At 39.6% G+C, this 14,950-nt stretch overlaps 1 protein-coding gene across 3 annotated transcripts in view; it reads left to right on the plus strand.

The window, feature by feature from the left end:
- TSC22D1 (TSC22 domain family member 1) overlaps positions 1-14,922 on the plus strand; it is a 131,618-nt gene extending 116,696 nt beyond the window's left edge. For 2 of the 3 annotated variants that reach the window (XM_055426048.2, XM_088842768.1), the window contains 2 exons: positions 12,303-12,354; positions 13,525-14,922. In XM_055426048.2, the coding sequence (XP_055282023.2) occupies positions 12,303-12,354; positions 13,525-13,782 (310 nt within the window). In that variant the 3' untranslated portion in view covers positions 13,783-14,922. Of the gene's footprint in view, positions 1-11,525; positions 11,896-12,302; positions 12,355-13,524 lie in introns of those variants that run through there. The other variant, XM_088842769.1, reaches the window with a different exon arrangement.
- The last annotated feature ends 28 nt before the right edge of the window (positions 14,923-14,950 follow it).

The following is a 14,950-nucleotide window of genomic DNA, read 5'->3' on the forward strand; positions in this document are numbered from 1 at the left end:
TGAAACAGTTCCATCTTCTACAAAAACCTCCTCTCTCACCCCAAGGCTCTGGCAAATTCTGATCTGGTTGGTTGGTTTGTTTTTTGTCCCTATAGGTTTGTCTTTTCTGGCTTCTTTCACTTAACCATAATATATTTGAGATTCATTCGAATGTATTTGAGATTCATTCGTGTTCCTATGTGTATCAGTACTTAATTTCTTGTTATGGCTGAGTAGTATTGCATGGTATAGGTGTACCATGATTTGTTTATCCATTCTGCAATTGAATGACATTTTGGTTGTTTCCACTTTTGAGTGATTATGGCAAAGGGCTTCCCTGGTGGCTTAGCAGTAAAGAATCTGCCTGCAATGCAAAGAGCCACAGGAGATGCAGGTTTGATCCCTGGGTTGGGAAGATCCCCTGGAGGAGGGCATGACAACCCACTCCAGTATTCTTGCTTGGAGAAACCCATGGACAGAGAAGCCTGGCAGACTGTAGCCCGGCAGGCTTCTCTGTCCATATGGTCGCAAAGAGCCGGACATGACTGAAGCAACTTAGCATGTGCTCACTAACTTAGACTGGGATTATTGGGTTTTATGGAGAGTGAGTCTGACTTTATAAGCAACTCCTGAACTGTTTTGCAAAGCAGTTATACCATTTTGCATTCCTGCCATTAATACATGAGCATTCCAACTGCTCTGTAGCCTCATCAGCAGTTGATATTTTTAGGTTAAATTTTTAAAAGATTTCCCCCCTCTGGTATCTCATTGGGGCTTCCCTGGCTCAGATGATAAAGAATCTGCCTGCAGTGTGGGAGACCTGGGATTCGATCCCTGGGTCGGGAAGATCCCCTGGAGAAGGGAATTATGTTGCTGTATCTCATTATGGTTTTAGTTTGCATTTCTTTAATGATGTTTAGCATGTACTATTACCAATCTTCATCTTCTTTGATAAAGTGTTGTCCATTTTTAAAAAAATTGGGTTGTTTCCTTGCTACTGAGTTTTAAGAATCCTTTATATATCTGGATATAAGTCCTATATCAGATGTGTGACTGGCAATATTTAATTAGAGTCTATAGTTTGTATTTTCATTCTTGTAACAGTGTCTTTCAAAGAACCAAAATTCTCCATGTTAATAAAGTCTAGTTTATTGATTTTTTTTTTCTCTTTTATGCATGGTGCTTCTTGTACCATATGTAAGAAATCTTTGCCTAATCCAAGGTCCCAAGGAATTATAGTTTGGGATCTTACATTTAAGTCTATGGTCCATTTTAAGTTGATGTTTCATATGGTGGGGAGGAATGGTCAAATTGGGTTTTGTTTTTTATATGCCATCTAGTTGTTTCAGTACTGTTTGTTGAAAATATTATCTTTTTGCACGGAGTCAGTTTTACATCTTTGTCAAATCAGTTTCCATATATGCATGTGACTGTCTCTTAACTTCTCTGTTCTATTCCATTGCTCTGAACATCTGTCCTTTTACTAATACCATACTATCCTGATGAGAGTAACTTTACAGAAAGTCTTGAGTGGGAGTCCTTCAGCACTTTTCTTAATATTGTTTGGCTCATTCTAGTTCTTTTACTTTTACATATAAATTTTAGAATCACTTTATCAGTTTTTATAAGAAGTCTTGCTGGAATTTTGATTGGGATTACATCGAATCTATACATTATTGTGGGGAGGGGTAATTGACCTATTAGCCATGTTGAGTCTTTCAGTTGGTGAACACAGTTTATCTCGCCATTTATTTGATTCTCTTAGATTTCTTTCATCAGCATTTCTTAGTTTTCAGAGTACAGATTTTATACATATTTTGTTAGATTTTACACCTATTTCACGTGTTTTTATGATATTGTAAATGGAATGTAAAAAATATCAGCGTTTAATTGTTTATGCTAGTACGTAGGAATAAGTTGATTTTTCTGATTGAACTTATATCCCATGACTTAGGTGAACATGCTTATTGCTAGTTCCTGTAGTTTTTTGTGTGCATTCTTGGGGATTTTCTGTATAGGCAATCTTGTGCTAAGTTGCCTCAGTCATGTCTGACTCTTTGCTACCCTATGAACTGTGTAGCCCACCAGGCTCCTCTGTCTGTGAGATTCTTCAGGCAGGAATACTGGAGTGGGTTGCCGTGCCCTCCTCCAGGGGATCTTCCTGACCCAGGGTTCAAACTCGAGTCTCTTATGTCTCCTGCATTGGCAGGCGGGTTCTTCACCACTAGTGCCACCTGGAAAACCCCACAGACAATCATATTATCTGTTAATAGGATAGTTTTTTTTTTTCTTTTTAATCTGGATATCCATTCTTTTGTTCTTCCTTCCTTCTTTTTTTTTTTTTTTTGCCTTATTGCCTGCCTATTACTGTTACCTCCAGTGTCACATGGAATAGTATTGCTGAGATTGGACATTCTTGCCTTTTCTTCCAATCATAAGAGGAAGGCATTCATTCTTATATTGTTAAGTGTGATGTGAACTGAATGGTTTTTAGGTTGAAGAACTTCAATTCCTATTTTGCTGAGAGGTTTTTTTAAATTATGAATGGATGTTGAATTTTGTCAGATTGCTTTTTCCTGTCTCTATTGAGATGACCCTGTAATTTTTCTTTAGTCTGTTGACTAATCATACAGTGAATGTTTACCTTGCCTTCTCAGAATAAATGCCATTTGGTCCTGATTATATAACTGGTGTCAAGTTGCCAAAACTTTTTAAAGAATTTTAGTATCTCTGTTTAGTAGGGCTATTGGTCTATAGCTGTCTTCTTTTTTTTATAACGTCATTGCCTGATTTTAGTATTAGGGTCATGCTGGCCTTGTAGAATGAGTTGGGAAGTATTTTCTCCTCTTTAGTTTCCTGGAAGAGAGTTTGTATAGAATTGGTATTATTTCTTCCTTAAATGTTTACCACTGAAACCATCTGGGCCTGAGGGTTTTGGCATAGGAAGATTTTAAATTACAAATTAATTTTTAAAAGAGACCATTTAGATTACCTGTTTCTCCTGGAGTGAGTTTTGATAGTTTTTGTTTTTCTAGGAATTTGTTCATTATATCTAAGTTGTTATATTTATTAAAATAAATGTAATATGCTATGTTTATTTTATTCTTTTCTCAGTTCAAAATATTTCCCAATTTCCCTTTTATTTGACCTCTATAGGTTATTTAGGTATATGTTATTTCCAAATATTTGGAGATTTTCCAAATAATTTTATGTCATTGATTTCTAATTCAATTCCAATGTGTGTATACAGCATGCTTTGTATGATTTGAATTCTTTTAAATTTATTGAGACTTGTTTTGTGGCTCAGAATGTGGTCTCTCCTGGTAAAAATGCCATGTGTGCTTGAAATGAATGTATATTCTGCTGCTACTGGAGGGAATGTTCTACAAAAACCAATTAGGTCAAGTGCTTGACAGTTATTCAAGTGTTCAGTATTCTTATTTTCTGTTTACTGTCTTTCAGTTACTGAGGATTGTTGAAAACTACAATTTTGGATTTTTTTTTTATTTCTCCTTACAGTTCTATCAGTTTTTGCTTAATGTAGTTTGAAGCTCTCTTATCAATGTTTAAACACTTAGGATTTGTCTGACCTCTTGATAAATTGATCCTTTTATTCATTAGGAAATGATTTAGCTTTGCAGTCTACTTGCTCTGAAATATATAACCTTTTCAGCATTCAACATTTGATTATTTTAACATCGAGGATCTTCTTCCATTCTCTTATTTTGCCCATTTATGCCTTTATATTTAAAGAATTATTTCTTAAAGGCAGCATTAGTTGTGTCTTGCTTTTTTATCTAATCTAACAATCTCTACCTTTTAATTAAGATATTTAATTGAGAACATTGATATTTAATGTGATTATTGCTACAGTTGGTTTAAGTGTACTCTTGTTTGCTTTTTGTTCATCCCTCTTTTCTTTCTTTCTACTTTTAGATTGTATTTTCTCTAATCATTCCATTTTATCTTCTTTATTGGCTTATTATTAATAGCTATAACTCTATTGTTATTTCAGGTATTACTTTAGAGTTTGTAGAATCCATCTTTAACTTATCACATCTACTTGTTAGTAATCTAAGAACTATGCAGCAGTATCCACTCCTTCTCCCCTCCTGGTCTGTGTTCTGCTTTGTCATGCATTTTACTTCTATGTATGATATAGCCCCTTTTCACTCATATACTGTTACTAATTTTGCTTTAAATGGTCAGTTATTTTTTAAAAGAGATATAATAGTTGTTTTTTTTTTAAGAGAAATAATAGTTAAGGGAAGTATTTTTGTGTTTTACTACATAGTTCCCATTTCTGATGCTCTTCATTCTTTTGTGCAAAATTTCTTATAGTGATAAATTTCTTATCACTGGCAGTGATTGACTCTTTCCAACTTTCTGAAAAAGAATTTCATCCTCATTTTGTTTTCTTTTTTAAAATATTTATTTATTTGGCTGTGCCAGGTCTCAATTGCAGCATGCAGAATCTTTTGTAATCTTTTGCATGTAAGATCTAGTTCCCTGACTAGGGATTGAACCCAGGCCCCTGCATTGGGGGCACAGAGTCTCAGCCACTGGACCACCAAGGAAGTCCCTCATCTTTATTTTTGACAGATATTTTCACTGGGGACAGACTTGGAAGTTGATAGACTTTTCAGAATTTCCTCTCAGCGCTTGAAAGATACTGCCACACTCTTCTGTCAACCAGAAGTCTGTTTCCAGTCTCACCTTTGTTGCTCTGTGTATATTATAGTCTAGTTCTTTTCTCTGGGCAGCTTTTAGGATGATCTCTTTATTGCTGGTTTTCACCATTTGATGATGATATACCTTGCTGCAGTTTTCGTCATAATTCTCTTGCTTGAGGTTTGTTAAACTTCTTGGATTTATTTTTTTTTCAATAAGATATGGAGAAAATTGCCATAATTGCCTCAAATATTGTTCCCCTCCCTTCCTTTCTTCTCTTCTTCAGGGACTTCACTAGAAATTTATTTGATTGTTTGAAATTGCTCCACAGTTCAATAATGTGGAGCAATAATAATTTTTTTGTTTTTCCTCTGTTTTGTTTTGGTTAGTTTCTATTGCTAATATATCACTAATATTTCTGCCCTGTTTAATCTGCTGTTAATCCCATCAGCCTTTTTTCCCAAATCATGTGTTTCATCCTTGTAAATTGGGTTTTCTGCACTTAATATGCTAATGTTTACCTGTACTTTCTTGAACATATAAAACATGGTTATATTTCAGTCCTGGCCTACAAATTATATCATCTTTGTCATATCTGGGTCATTTTGATTGATCGATTTTCCTCCCCATCATGAGTCATATCTCCCTGCTTGTTTGTATGTCTGGTACTTTTCATTGGATGCCAGACATTGTGAATTATTGGTTGCTAGCTGTATTTTATTTAATATCTCCTAGCCTTGTTTCGAGAAAAAATTAAGTTACTTGGAAACAGTTTGATCTTTTCAAAGCTTCCTTTTATGTTTATCTGTTTTATTTTTTATTGAAGTATAGTTGAATTACAGTGCTTTGTTAATTATTGCTGTACAGCAGTTACTCAGTTATATACATTCTTTTTCATACTCTTCTCCATTATGGTTTATCATAGGATATTGAATATAGTTCCCTGTGCTGTCCAGTCGGACCTGTTGTTTACCCTTTCTATATATAATAATTTGCATCTGCTAACCCCAAATTCCTACCCTTACCCTCTCCCACCCCCTTTCCCCTTGGCAACCACCACAGAAAAAGAAGTCGTTTATCTCGTATTTTAGATTCCACATATAAGTGATATCACATGGTATCTGTCCTCTTTCTGACTGACTTCTCTTAGAAGGGTAATCCCTACTTGCATCCATGTTGCTGCAAATGGCATTATTCCATTCTTTTTTTATAGTGGAGTAATATTCCATTGTATGCATGTACCACATTGTCTTTATCCATTCATCTTTTGATGGACGCGTAGGTTGTTTCCATATCTTGGCTCTCGTGAATAGTGCTGCAGTGAATGTAGGGGTGCCTGTATCTTTTTGAATTATAGTTTTATTTGGATATATGCCAAGGCTTCCTTTTAAACTGCTTTACATAAGACCAAACACCCATCAGTCTAGAACTAACTTTTCATCATGACCTTGGCACTGTCCTTCTAAATATCTGGCATCCTGTGTTTACAAGTTTTTTTTTTTCTTTTTCACCCAGGCTGGTGGTATCACCAACCCTGTGTGATTGCCAAAGATTGTTCTGCTGCTTCTCTTGGGTGGCTCTTCCCCCAGCCTCAGGCAGTTTCCTCATGTGTGAAACCTGGGAGCAGAGCAGCTCCCTGAAGATCCCACTCTCCCTCTTGAAAACATTTTTTAATCAAAGCAATACCTGTACATACCTAAAAATAGAGTGAATAGGAAAAAAAGTTAGCAATTTCCTTTTTTCAGTCCATGAATTTATGCCTCAGCAGGCAGCCACTTGTAATTTCTCAAATTTACCCACACATGTCCATGTAATAATATGTAATACTGTTATTTCTTGCTCTGTCAATTGTAGGTATTATATAATCAAGCCGTAGTAGAGGAGGATTTAGCACTTTTACACCATTCTTAACATTGTTTTTTTCTACAATGCATTTCTTCTTCCCACAACCTTCCCAGTAACCTTAACTTTTTAAAGTTAAACCAGTAAAACAATTTTAAGAATTATTATAGTCAAGTTTTATCTATGAACATTCTTTTTTCCTTTACTTTTGATTTCTGCAAAATTGTAAAACTGTCTTTGAACTTACCTAGTTGTTCCATTAGATCTGGTTCATACCTGGCTTTAGCTCCCTGCCCCCACAGATGCTCAGATCTATTAGATCATGTCTCTGTTTATTCACACCAAAGTGCTGCCTCCCAAAGGCTCTCACTTTCCCCCACAATTACATACCTGTTGCTGCTGAGGTTTGCTTATTAGCACCTGCCATCCCCAGATTTCCTTCCCCATCATCTTCTTTTGGGTTTTTTTCACTGAACCATGCAGCATCTTAGTTCCTGCACCACAGATCGAACCCATGCCCCCTGCAGTAGAAGCGTGAAGTCCTAACCACTGGACAGCCAGGAACGTCCCTTATCCTGGTGATTCCCTTCTTTCTCTCCAGCATTTGAGTCCCTGGTTCATGTTTCTCATGCCGTCTTTTCTTTCTGGGGGAATGAATGTATTTCTTATTTTTTTTAAATTTTCATTTTATTGTGGTAAGAAGACTTAACCTGAGACCCACCCTCTCAAAGTTTTACATTTTCAACATCGTATTATTGATTTCAGGTGCAAGGTTGTAATGCCAATCTCTAGAACTTATTCCTCTTGCTTTAAACCCCTTTCCCTGATTTGCTCCTCCATTTTGGTGTCTAAAATGTCTGAAAATCTTCTTGTGATACATTTACATTTAAATGATTTGACCACATAAAAAACCTTTCTCTCTTAGAATTTTATAAGCAGTTTCTCCATTGTTTCCCAGTGGCCAAAACAGCCATTCTGATACTGGTATCTATGTTTGTACCTTGCTTTTATCTGTTTGGGAGCTTTAAGGATTTTCTCTGTCCCAAGTGATCTTTAGCTTTGTTGTGATGTGCTTTGGTGTAGGGCTGTTTTCATTAATGGTGGCCGCCATTTGGTCATCTCCTATAGTCAGGAGACTTGCGCCCTTCAGTTCTGGACATATTCTTAAATTATTTCGTTGGTAATTGCCACTCCTCTGTTCTATGTCTTTGGAATTCATTCTGTTTTGCTCTTGGACCTCCTCCTAGATGGACCCGTTCATTATCTTGTATCTCATGTTTCCATCTCTGTTTCTTCTGTTCTGTTATTTTGGGGAAGATTTTCTCAACTTTATCTTCCATCTCTTCAATGGAAATCAAGGAAATTTAAAGTATGGTTGAATTTTTCTTAATTTTTTTTGACATTCTTTCTTGTTCCAACAGTGTGCAGGATCCAAACAATAAAACCATTATTCATGGTTTATCTTCAATTCAGCTTTAATTTGGAGTCCTGTAGTTTCATTTGCTAAACCTGGTAAAATGACCCCCAGCACCTATGAGAGTGGACTAGAAAGTGAAGGTGGTGAGCAGTCCCTAGACAACAGCTGTTCGGTCAAGCTTGGGGTTCTCTGCTTTAGCCTCTTCTGCGGCAGTCAGTTTAGATTTGCAGAGTCTGGACAGAGGGACAAACAGGGTGTCCTGTTTGAGTGGTTGGTCACCAACTCTACCTATATTGTTGTTGCTGTTGTTCAGTTACTAAGTCCTGTCCGACTCTGTGACCCCATGGACTGCAGCACACCAGGCTTCCCTGTCCTTCATCATCTCCCAGAGCTTGCTCAAACTCACATCCATCGAGTCAGTGATGCCATCCAACAATCTCATCCTCTGCCTCCCCCTTCTCTTGCCCTCAGTCTTTCCCAGCATCAGGGTCTTTACCTATATTGTACCTATCAAGTTTGGAAGAAGAGCACATGCTACTGAATTAGCATATGTGCTATTAATATGCAGAAATGACTGAATTGGAATCCGGGTAAAAAGGCACTTAGGCAGAACAGAACAGAACAACAAAATCAACAAATAACCACCCAGTCTTAAAGGTCCGGGCTTTTTCCTGTGATCCAGATTCCCCACTGGAGTGAGACCTCTTGACCTCTGCCCGGTGTCTGAAGGGGACTAGTATCATCCATGCCTTCAGGGGTCTCTCCTGGAGGCATGCAAGTGTTTATCCTGTCCTTGGTTAAACTCTGGACACTAAACTCACAGATGTTCTATTTTGTAAATGGAAGAAACTGTCTGTAATAGCTGGAAAGTAATTTTAGTCCTTTGGGCCTCAGACATTCCTGACCCATGGACTCTCTGTAGAGGTCTCTAATCTCGTTGCCTTCTTTTTGAAATTATGTCTTTTCAGTTTTCAATTTAAAATCTATCTTATCCAAGCTACCACATAACATTGAGCAGAGTTCCATGCTCTATACAGTAGGTCCTTGTAGGTTATACATTTTAAATATATCTGTGTGTACATGTCCATCCCAAACTCCCTAACTCTCCCTTCCCCCCAACCTTTCCCCCAAGGAGAGTGGATACTTGTCTATGTATGGCTGAGTCCCTTTGATATTCACCTGAAACTATCACACCATCATTGATCAGTTGTATATGTGTACAAAATAAAAAGTTAAAAAAAAAGAAATGAAAGTCAAACTTAACAAATCTAACAAAGTCTATAACATTCATAGAGATTAAATTTTTTTCTCTAGTTAAAAAGAAAATCTATCTTAAAGGAACCTAGCACATTTATGGAAAAGATAGGAAAAGAAATAGATTTCTAATTATCATTTTTTTCCCAGCAGATTCTCCAGAAATATATTACAGATGTTCAAGGGTATATGTGCAAGGATGTGTCTTGCAAGTGTATCTAAAATAGCAAAGTGTTGGTGATGACCATAATGTCCCACTGTAGAGATATGGGTAGACAGACTGCAAATCGGATATTGGCTTCTATTAGCTTAATGGATGATCAGTTGGAATGAATGAAATGAAAACATGACCAGCTTGTAACTTTCTATTTTCAGGAACATCACAAATAAATAAAATTCAGTTAAATTTATTAATCTTCTTAAACCAGTGGGAATTTAAAATTCTTTTCTATATATGATCTTAGAGTTTTGGTTTTTTTAAGCTCTTTTTACAACTTAAGTGATGCCTTACTTTTTCCTGTGAAGTTGCCATTCCATTTAAATCTGTAAATGACTTAATCACATAATGATAACTGTAACTTTCAAAATGTATAGAAACTATAATGTAGTAAATAATAATTGTGCCTAGATTCACAGACATACAGACCACAATTTTTGAACTTCCACTTACTGTTTTCCTTTTGAAAATAAATTTGTATCATAATATATAATTTTTGTAAATTATAAATATGCCAACACATATTTGAATATCACTTGAATATCATTTGTTATTCAAAAGCAAAGCCTTAAAGTTTAGAGAACAACATAAACCTTAAAATGACGAAGAATGATCCTGCCTTGGTTTTTTAACCCCGAAGAGAATTAACTGCCCTTTCATTAGCTTCCACATTCACCAGATTTGGTACCTAACCATTTCGGACAGTTTCTAAAACCAAACACACTCTGCCAACATTGGGTCAACTTATCTAAGAGGCTCCACTAGCAACTTAAAATTTCCTAAATTAAAGGATTCTGCTTAAGAGAGAATGCTTGAGAGAGGAAAGACCATATGTGGGTTTGTGTGTGTATGTATGTGAATAGAATAGTACCTATATATGTTCTGTGGTCAAGTTTTATGTTGGAATTACTTGTGATGATACAATTTGCTTATTTGAAAGTCTTTAGTATTTTTTTGTTTCTGTTTTTATAGGATTACGCCATTAGAGGGCAGTATTGTAGAGGCTTAAATGTACCTTCTTAAACATACTGAATTGCAAGCTGTTTATAACCTATAATAATCAAGTGACCCTAAGGCCTTAGACTTATAGTATGTTAAACTTTAAACTCAGTTGGTACTTTCTTGCAAATATTTTAAATTAATAGAAGAAAATTATGTAACGGGTTAAGCTATTTCACACTCAGATCTTTTAATTTTGGTTTAGAGAAGGGAATTATTCGGTCAGTGTGGCAATAAGGGTGACATACAGACTTTACAGTATCTCAATTCCGCTGATGTAAGAAGGCTCAAAGGACTGACTCTTATAGAAATTGCACTTAACATCTAAAAACTTGCTTTAGGGACTTAAAGTGAAAATAGATTTATGTAGGAAGGATTCAACTTGCGGATTTTTTCCCCCTAGCTATACACGGAAGGAAATGCAATTTTAAGGTTTATGTTAATGGGAACTTTTGAGATCTCCTTTCATCTGGTAGATTCCTTTTGGCTTCAATTTATATATGCGTAGAAAAGACTATGTACTGTTTTTTGTTTCTACACATAATTGATACATTCATAGAAAGGTAGACTCTCTCAAAACAGAGATATGATTTTTTTCCTCTAAAATTCACTAGCTTAAAAAAAAGTATTATTACAGTATCTTTATAAATAAAACTACCCTTAAAGTCCTCCAATTACTGCTGCCTGTTACAACGAGATAATTGAAATCGAGATACTCCAGCTCCTGCGAGTCTTTAAGTGCTGGGACTGGGCATGCCCAGTAGCTCAGACGGTTCTGGTTGCAAATAAGCAGCTTTCGCCGTTCGGCAGCCACGGGGACAGGCAGCTCCAGGGACGGGGTCTGACTCCCTTAAACGTAAGCACGTGCGGAGCCCTAATCGCATTTTCAGGACTCCTCGGCGTTTTCCGCCGGAGCACTGCTCGGTCCTTCCTTGATCTTGGAGGCCCCTGCGGCCCGCTTCCAGGCTCCTGAGGCCGCGGCCTGGGCCAGCCCACCCGAGGAGCCGGTGGGGAGGCTGGGGGCGGGGTGGGGGTGGGGAGGGGGCGGAGCAGCGGGAGGACGGCGGGGAAGGGAGGAGGGGGCGGATCCAGCGGCGCGCTGGCCAATCGGCGCGGCTCTTTCCTGCATATATTTTGCACGGAGACGGGGAGCCCTAGACTAGAGCCTAGTGGAGCCCGGCTGCTGACCAGGGAGCCTTCTCCGCACAGCAGTGGGATCTGCGTCTTCCTGGAATCTCCAAGCCCCAGAAGCCGGGCTTCTTTCAATTAGTGCTGCTGTTTTCTGTTTCTCCCTGAGCTGCGTAAAGCTAGAAGATTTTTACCTAGCCCCAACAAGGCGGCTGGTATTCCCTTTTTTATTTTCCTGCGAGGGTGTTTTTGGCTGCAATTGCATGAAATCCCAATGGTGTAGACCAGTGGCGATGGATCTAGGAGTTTACCAACTGAGACATTTTTCAATTTCTTTCTTGTCATCCTTGCTTGGGACCGAAAACGCCTCTGTGAGACTTGACAATAGGTAAATGTCGGCTGGGATACTTTTTAAAATTTACTCGTGAGATCCTTGTAATAATGCAGGTGAAAGATAGCCCGGCGAATTCCTTTGTCCATTACTGAGAGGCTACGGTGACATGGATGTTGCTTTTTGAGATGTTCCGAATAGCCTTGTTTTTGCAGGTCTTGCCAGAGCACAGGGTTTTACCATATTATATAATTTAGCCTTTGTGGCTCACTAAAATAGGGAAATGTCTGGATATTCGTTAGGAAGAGAGTGGCTGGTGTTTTCTAGAGGGTGATATATTACATAGCATTAAAGCATGTTCAGAAAATGATGTTAGTAAGACCACAGAATTGGGGAATTGTTTTTGTCTGGGATAGAAAAAAAAGATCCCATTTATTGATTTTTTTTCCCCTTCTCTTTTTCAGCTCATCTGGTGCAAGTGTGGTAGCTATTGACAACAAAATCGAGCAAGCTATGGTATGTACTGTTTTAAAAATCGTTTATACTTAATGTGGGCACAGTACAAAATGCAGGGTGTCTTGGGATGAAAGGAGCGCATCCGTAGATGATGATGACTGCTCTTCATACATTTGGAAATGCCGGCACTGTCTCCATTCTGCCAGCATGAAGCCACACACCGGGGCTGCTAAGGAGAGAGAAAGGGACCCTGCGGGTATTCGATGTTCTTTCCAGCATCGATTTCAAACAACCGTCAAGATTTTGGCGGAGGTGCCTGCCTCTTTTTTGCTGGGGAATTGCTGGGAAAGCGCTGGCCCAGCGTGTCCTTCGGTCTCGGGCACATCGCTAGTGATGTGGCTTTCCTAGGGATCCTAAGGTTTACCGCGGAGCCGGGAGCGGGGAGGGCCCCAGAAGTGGGGGTCTCGGGAAGGAGCCTCCTACACGGGGCCAAACGGCTCCCGGGTGGTGGAGGCTCCTGCACAATGAAGAAGAGCCGGAGAAAAGTTTCTCAGTCTCAGGCTGCGCCTGGATTTCTCCTATTTTTTATTTCCGCCTTGGCCGTTCTTTGTTATTGGAGCAGCGCCTGTGGCTCTTCTCACGGGATTCTCTGCCCACTGTTGCTAGGCAAACTCCGAACCTTTAATTCGGAGCTATAAATAACTCGAGCGCCCATTGGCTGCGACGGCTGCCCAGGTTTCTGTGATGTCAGCTTAATCACGAAAAGGGGGGGTGGGGGGGAGGAAAATGCGGCAATACGCTCTGTAGGAACTGGCTGCAGCCGGTGCTGAGGGAGGCGGTCCCGGCGGGCGGAGGGAGGGGCTTGGGGGCGGGGTCGTGGCTCCCATTGCTCCGGGGCTGGACATCCCTGAGCCCAGCTTTTTTCTGCGCCGAGCTGCAGCCTGGCTGCATTTTGCCATCTCTAATAGGAAACCTGAGCGTAGGCATTCCTGGCCAACGGCTGCAAGGAAAGCAAAACCTTGATCACTTATACGTTAAACTGAAGTATTGTACAGTTAGGGTGGTATTCCGTCTTTTCCCCCTGGAGCCTGTTAAATGAACCTCTAAAGGCAGGATATGTCAGTGGTTAGGGAGAGACGTGCAAAATGTTTTAACAATTCAGAGTCCGGGAAACAGTCAATAGAACGTTAAACCTTTCTCCCCCACCCCCCTTCCTTGTCTCCCTTTCAGGATCTGGTGAAAAGCCATTTGATGTATGCGGTTAGAGAGGAAGTGGAGGTCCTCAAGGAACAGATCAAGGAACTCATAGAGAAAAATTCCCAGCTGGAGCAGGAGAACAATCTGCTGAAGACACTGGCCAGTCCCGAGCAGCTTGCCCAGTTCCAGGCCCAGCTGCAGACTGGCTCGCCCCCTGCCACCACACAGCCACAGGGGACCACACAGCCCCCAGCCCAGCCAGCGTCCCAGGGCTCAGGACCAACCGCGTAGCCATCCCGGCCCCCGAAGAACTGGCTGCTGTGGTCTGAACTGAACAGACGCGGGAAGATGTACTAGGGGAGGGGTCCGCCTCCACCGTCACCCATTTCATTGCTCGCTGCAAAAGAGACGTGAGACTGACACATGCCATTTTCTCTTTTTTCCAGTATTAAACACTCATATGCTTTCGGCTTGAAGAAATTTCTTAGTTGGGTGAGTTAAAGGTTAATCAGAGAATTAGCATGGATATACTGGGACCTCATGCAGCTTGGCAGAACCGTGAGAAATAGTTTCATTCATTCTGAGGAGCTGTTGTGCCTTTTCATCCCCACCCCCCGCCCCTGCTCCCCACCCCGCCACCTCCAAGAGTTCTTCCTGCTTGCATGGTAGTGTACTCCATGGGGTTCCGAAGCAGAGGAGCTTGCCACTGGACTTTCCTCTCCTCCCCGGGGAGGAACTGGAAAGGGAGGTGAAGGTCAAGAGTGAAGCTTAGTCTCACCTAAGATGAGGGGAAAACATAGTTCATTGTACAAACGATGACTGTCACCAGACTCCATTAAAAAAAAAAAATTGTACTGTGCCTCTTTCCGAAACAGTGGATGACACAAAACTATTAGCGTGACTAAATGGTGACAGGTAGCTGGGACCTAAGCTCTCTTACCATGAAGGTTGTTTTGCTTATTGTATATTTGTGTATGTAGTGTAACTATTTTGTACAATAGAGGACTGTAACTACTATTTAGGTTGTACAGATTGCAATTTAGATGTTTCATTGGCTGTCTGAAGAGGTGTGGATTGTCTTTTATATAGCGATCTCCGTGAAAAACCCATGAAGCAAGACACACCTCCCTAAAGAGATTTTAAGAATTTGGCACAGTTAGTCACTTTGTGTAATCTGCAATCTTCTAGCTGCTGAGTATCTTGAAGTCACTCCCTGTTCACTGAAATCCTTTGATTGAACTGGTTGAATACCTTTGAAAGATGTGGAGTTCTAGCTAATGGATTTCCCAGTAGGGGTTTCTGCATATTACCTGTATAGTAGTTATCTGCATATGTTTCTGTGCATGTTCTCTACACAGTTGTAAGGTGTCACTGTATTTAACTGTTGCACTTGTCAACTTTCAATAAAGCATACAAAATGTTGATAAACAAGTGTTTCTACATTACAGTGTTAATGTAA

Source organism: Moschus berezovskii, chromosome 13 (assembly GCF_049115385.1).
Source record: "Moschus berezovskii isolate FMDL1 chromosome 13, NW_MosBer_1.0, whole genome shotgun sequence".
Classification (NCBI taxonomy): Eukaryota; Metazoa; Chordata; class Mammalia; order Artiodactyla; family Moschidae; genus Moschus; species Moschus berezovskii.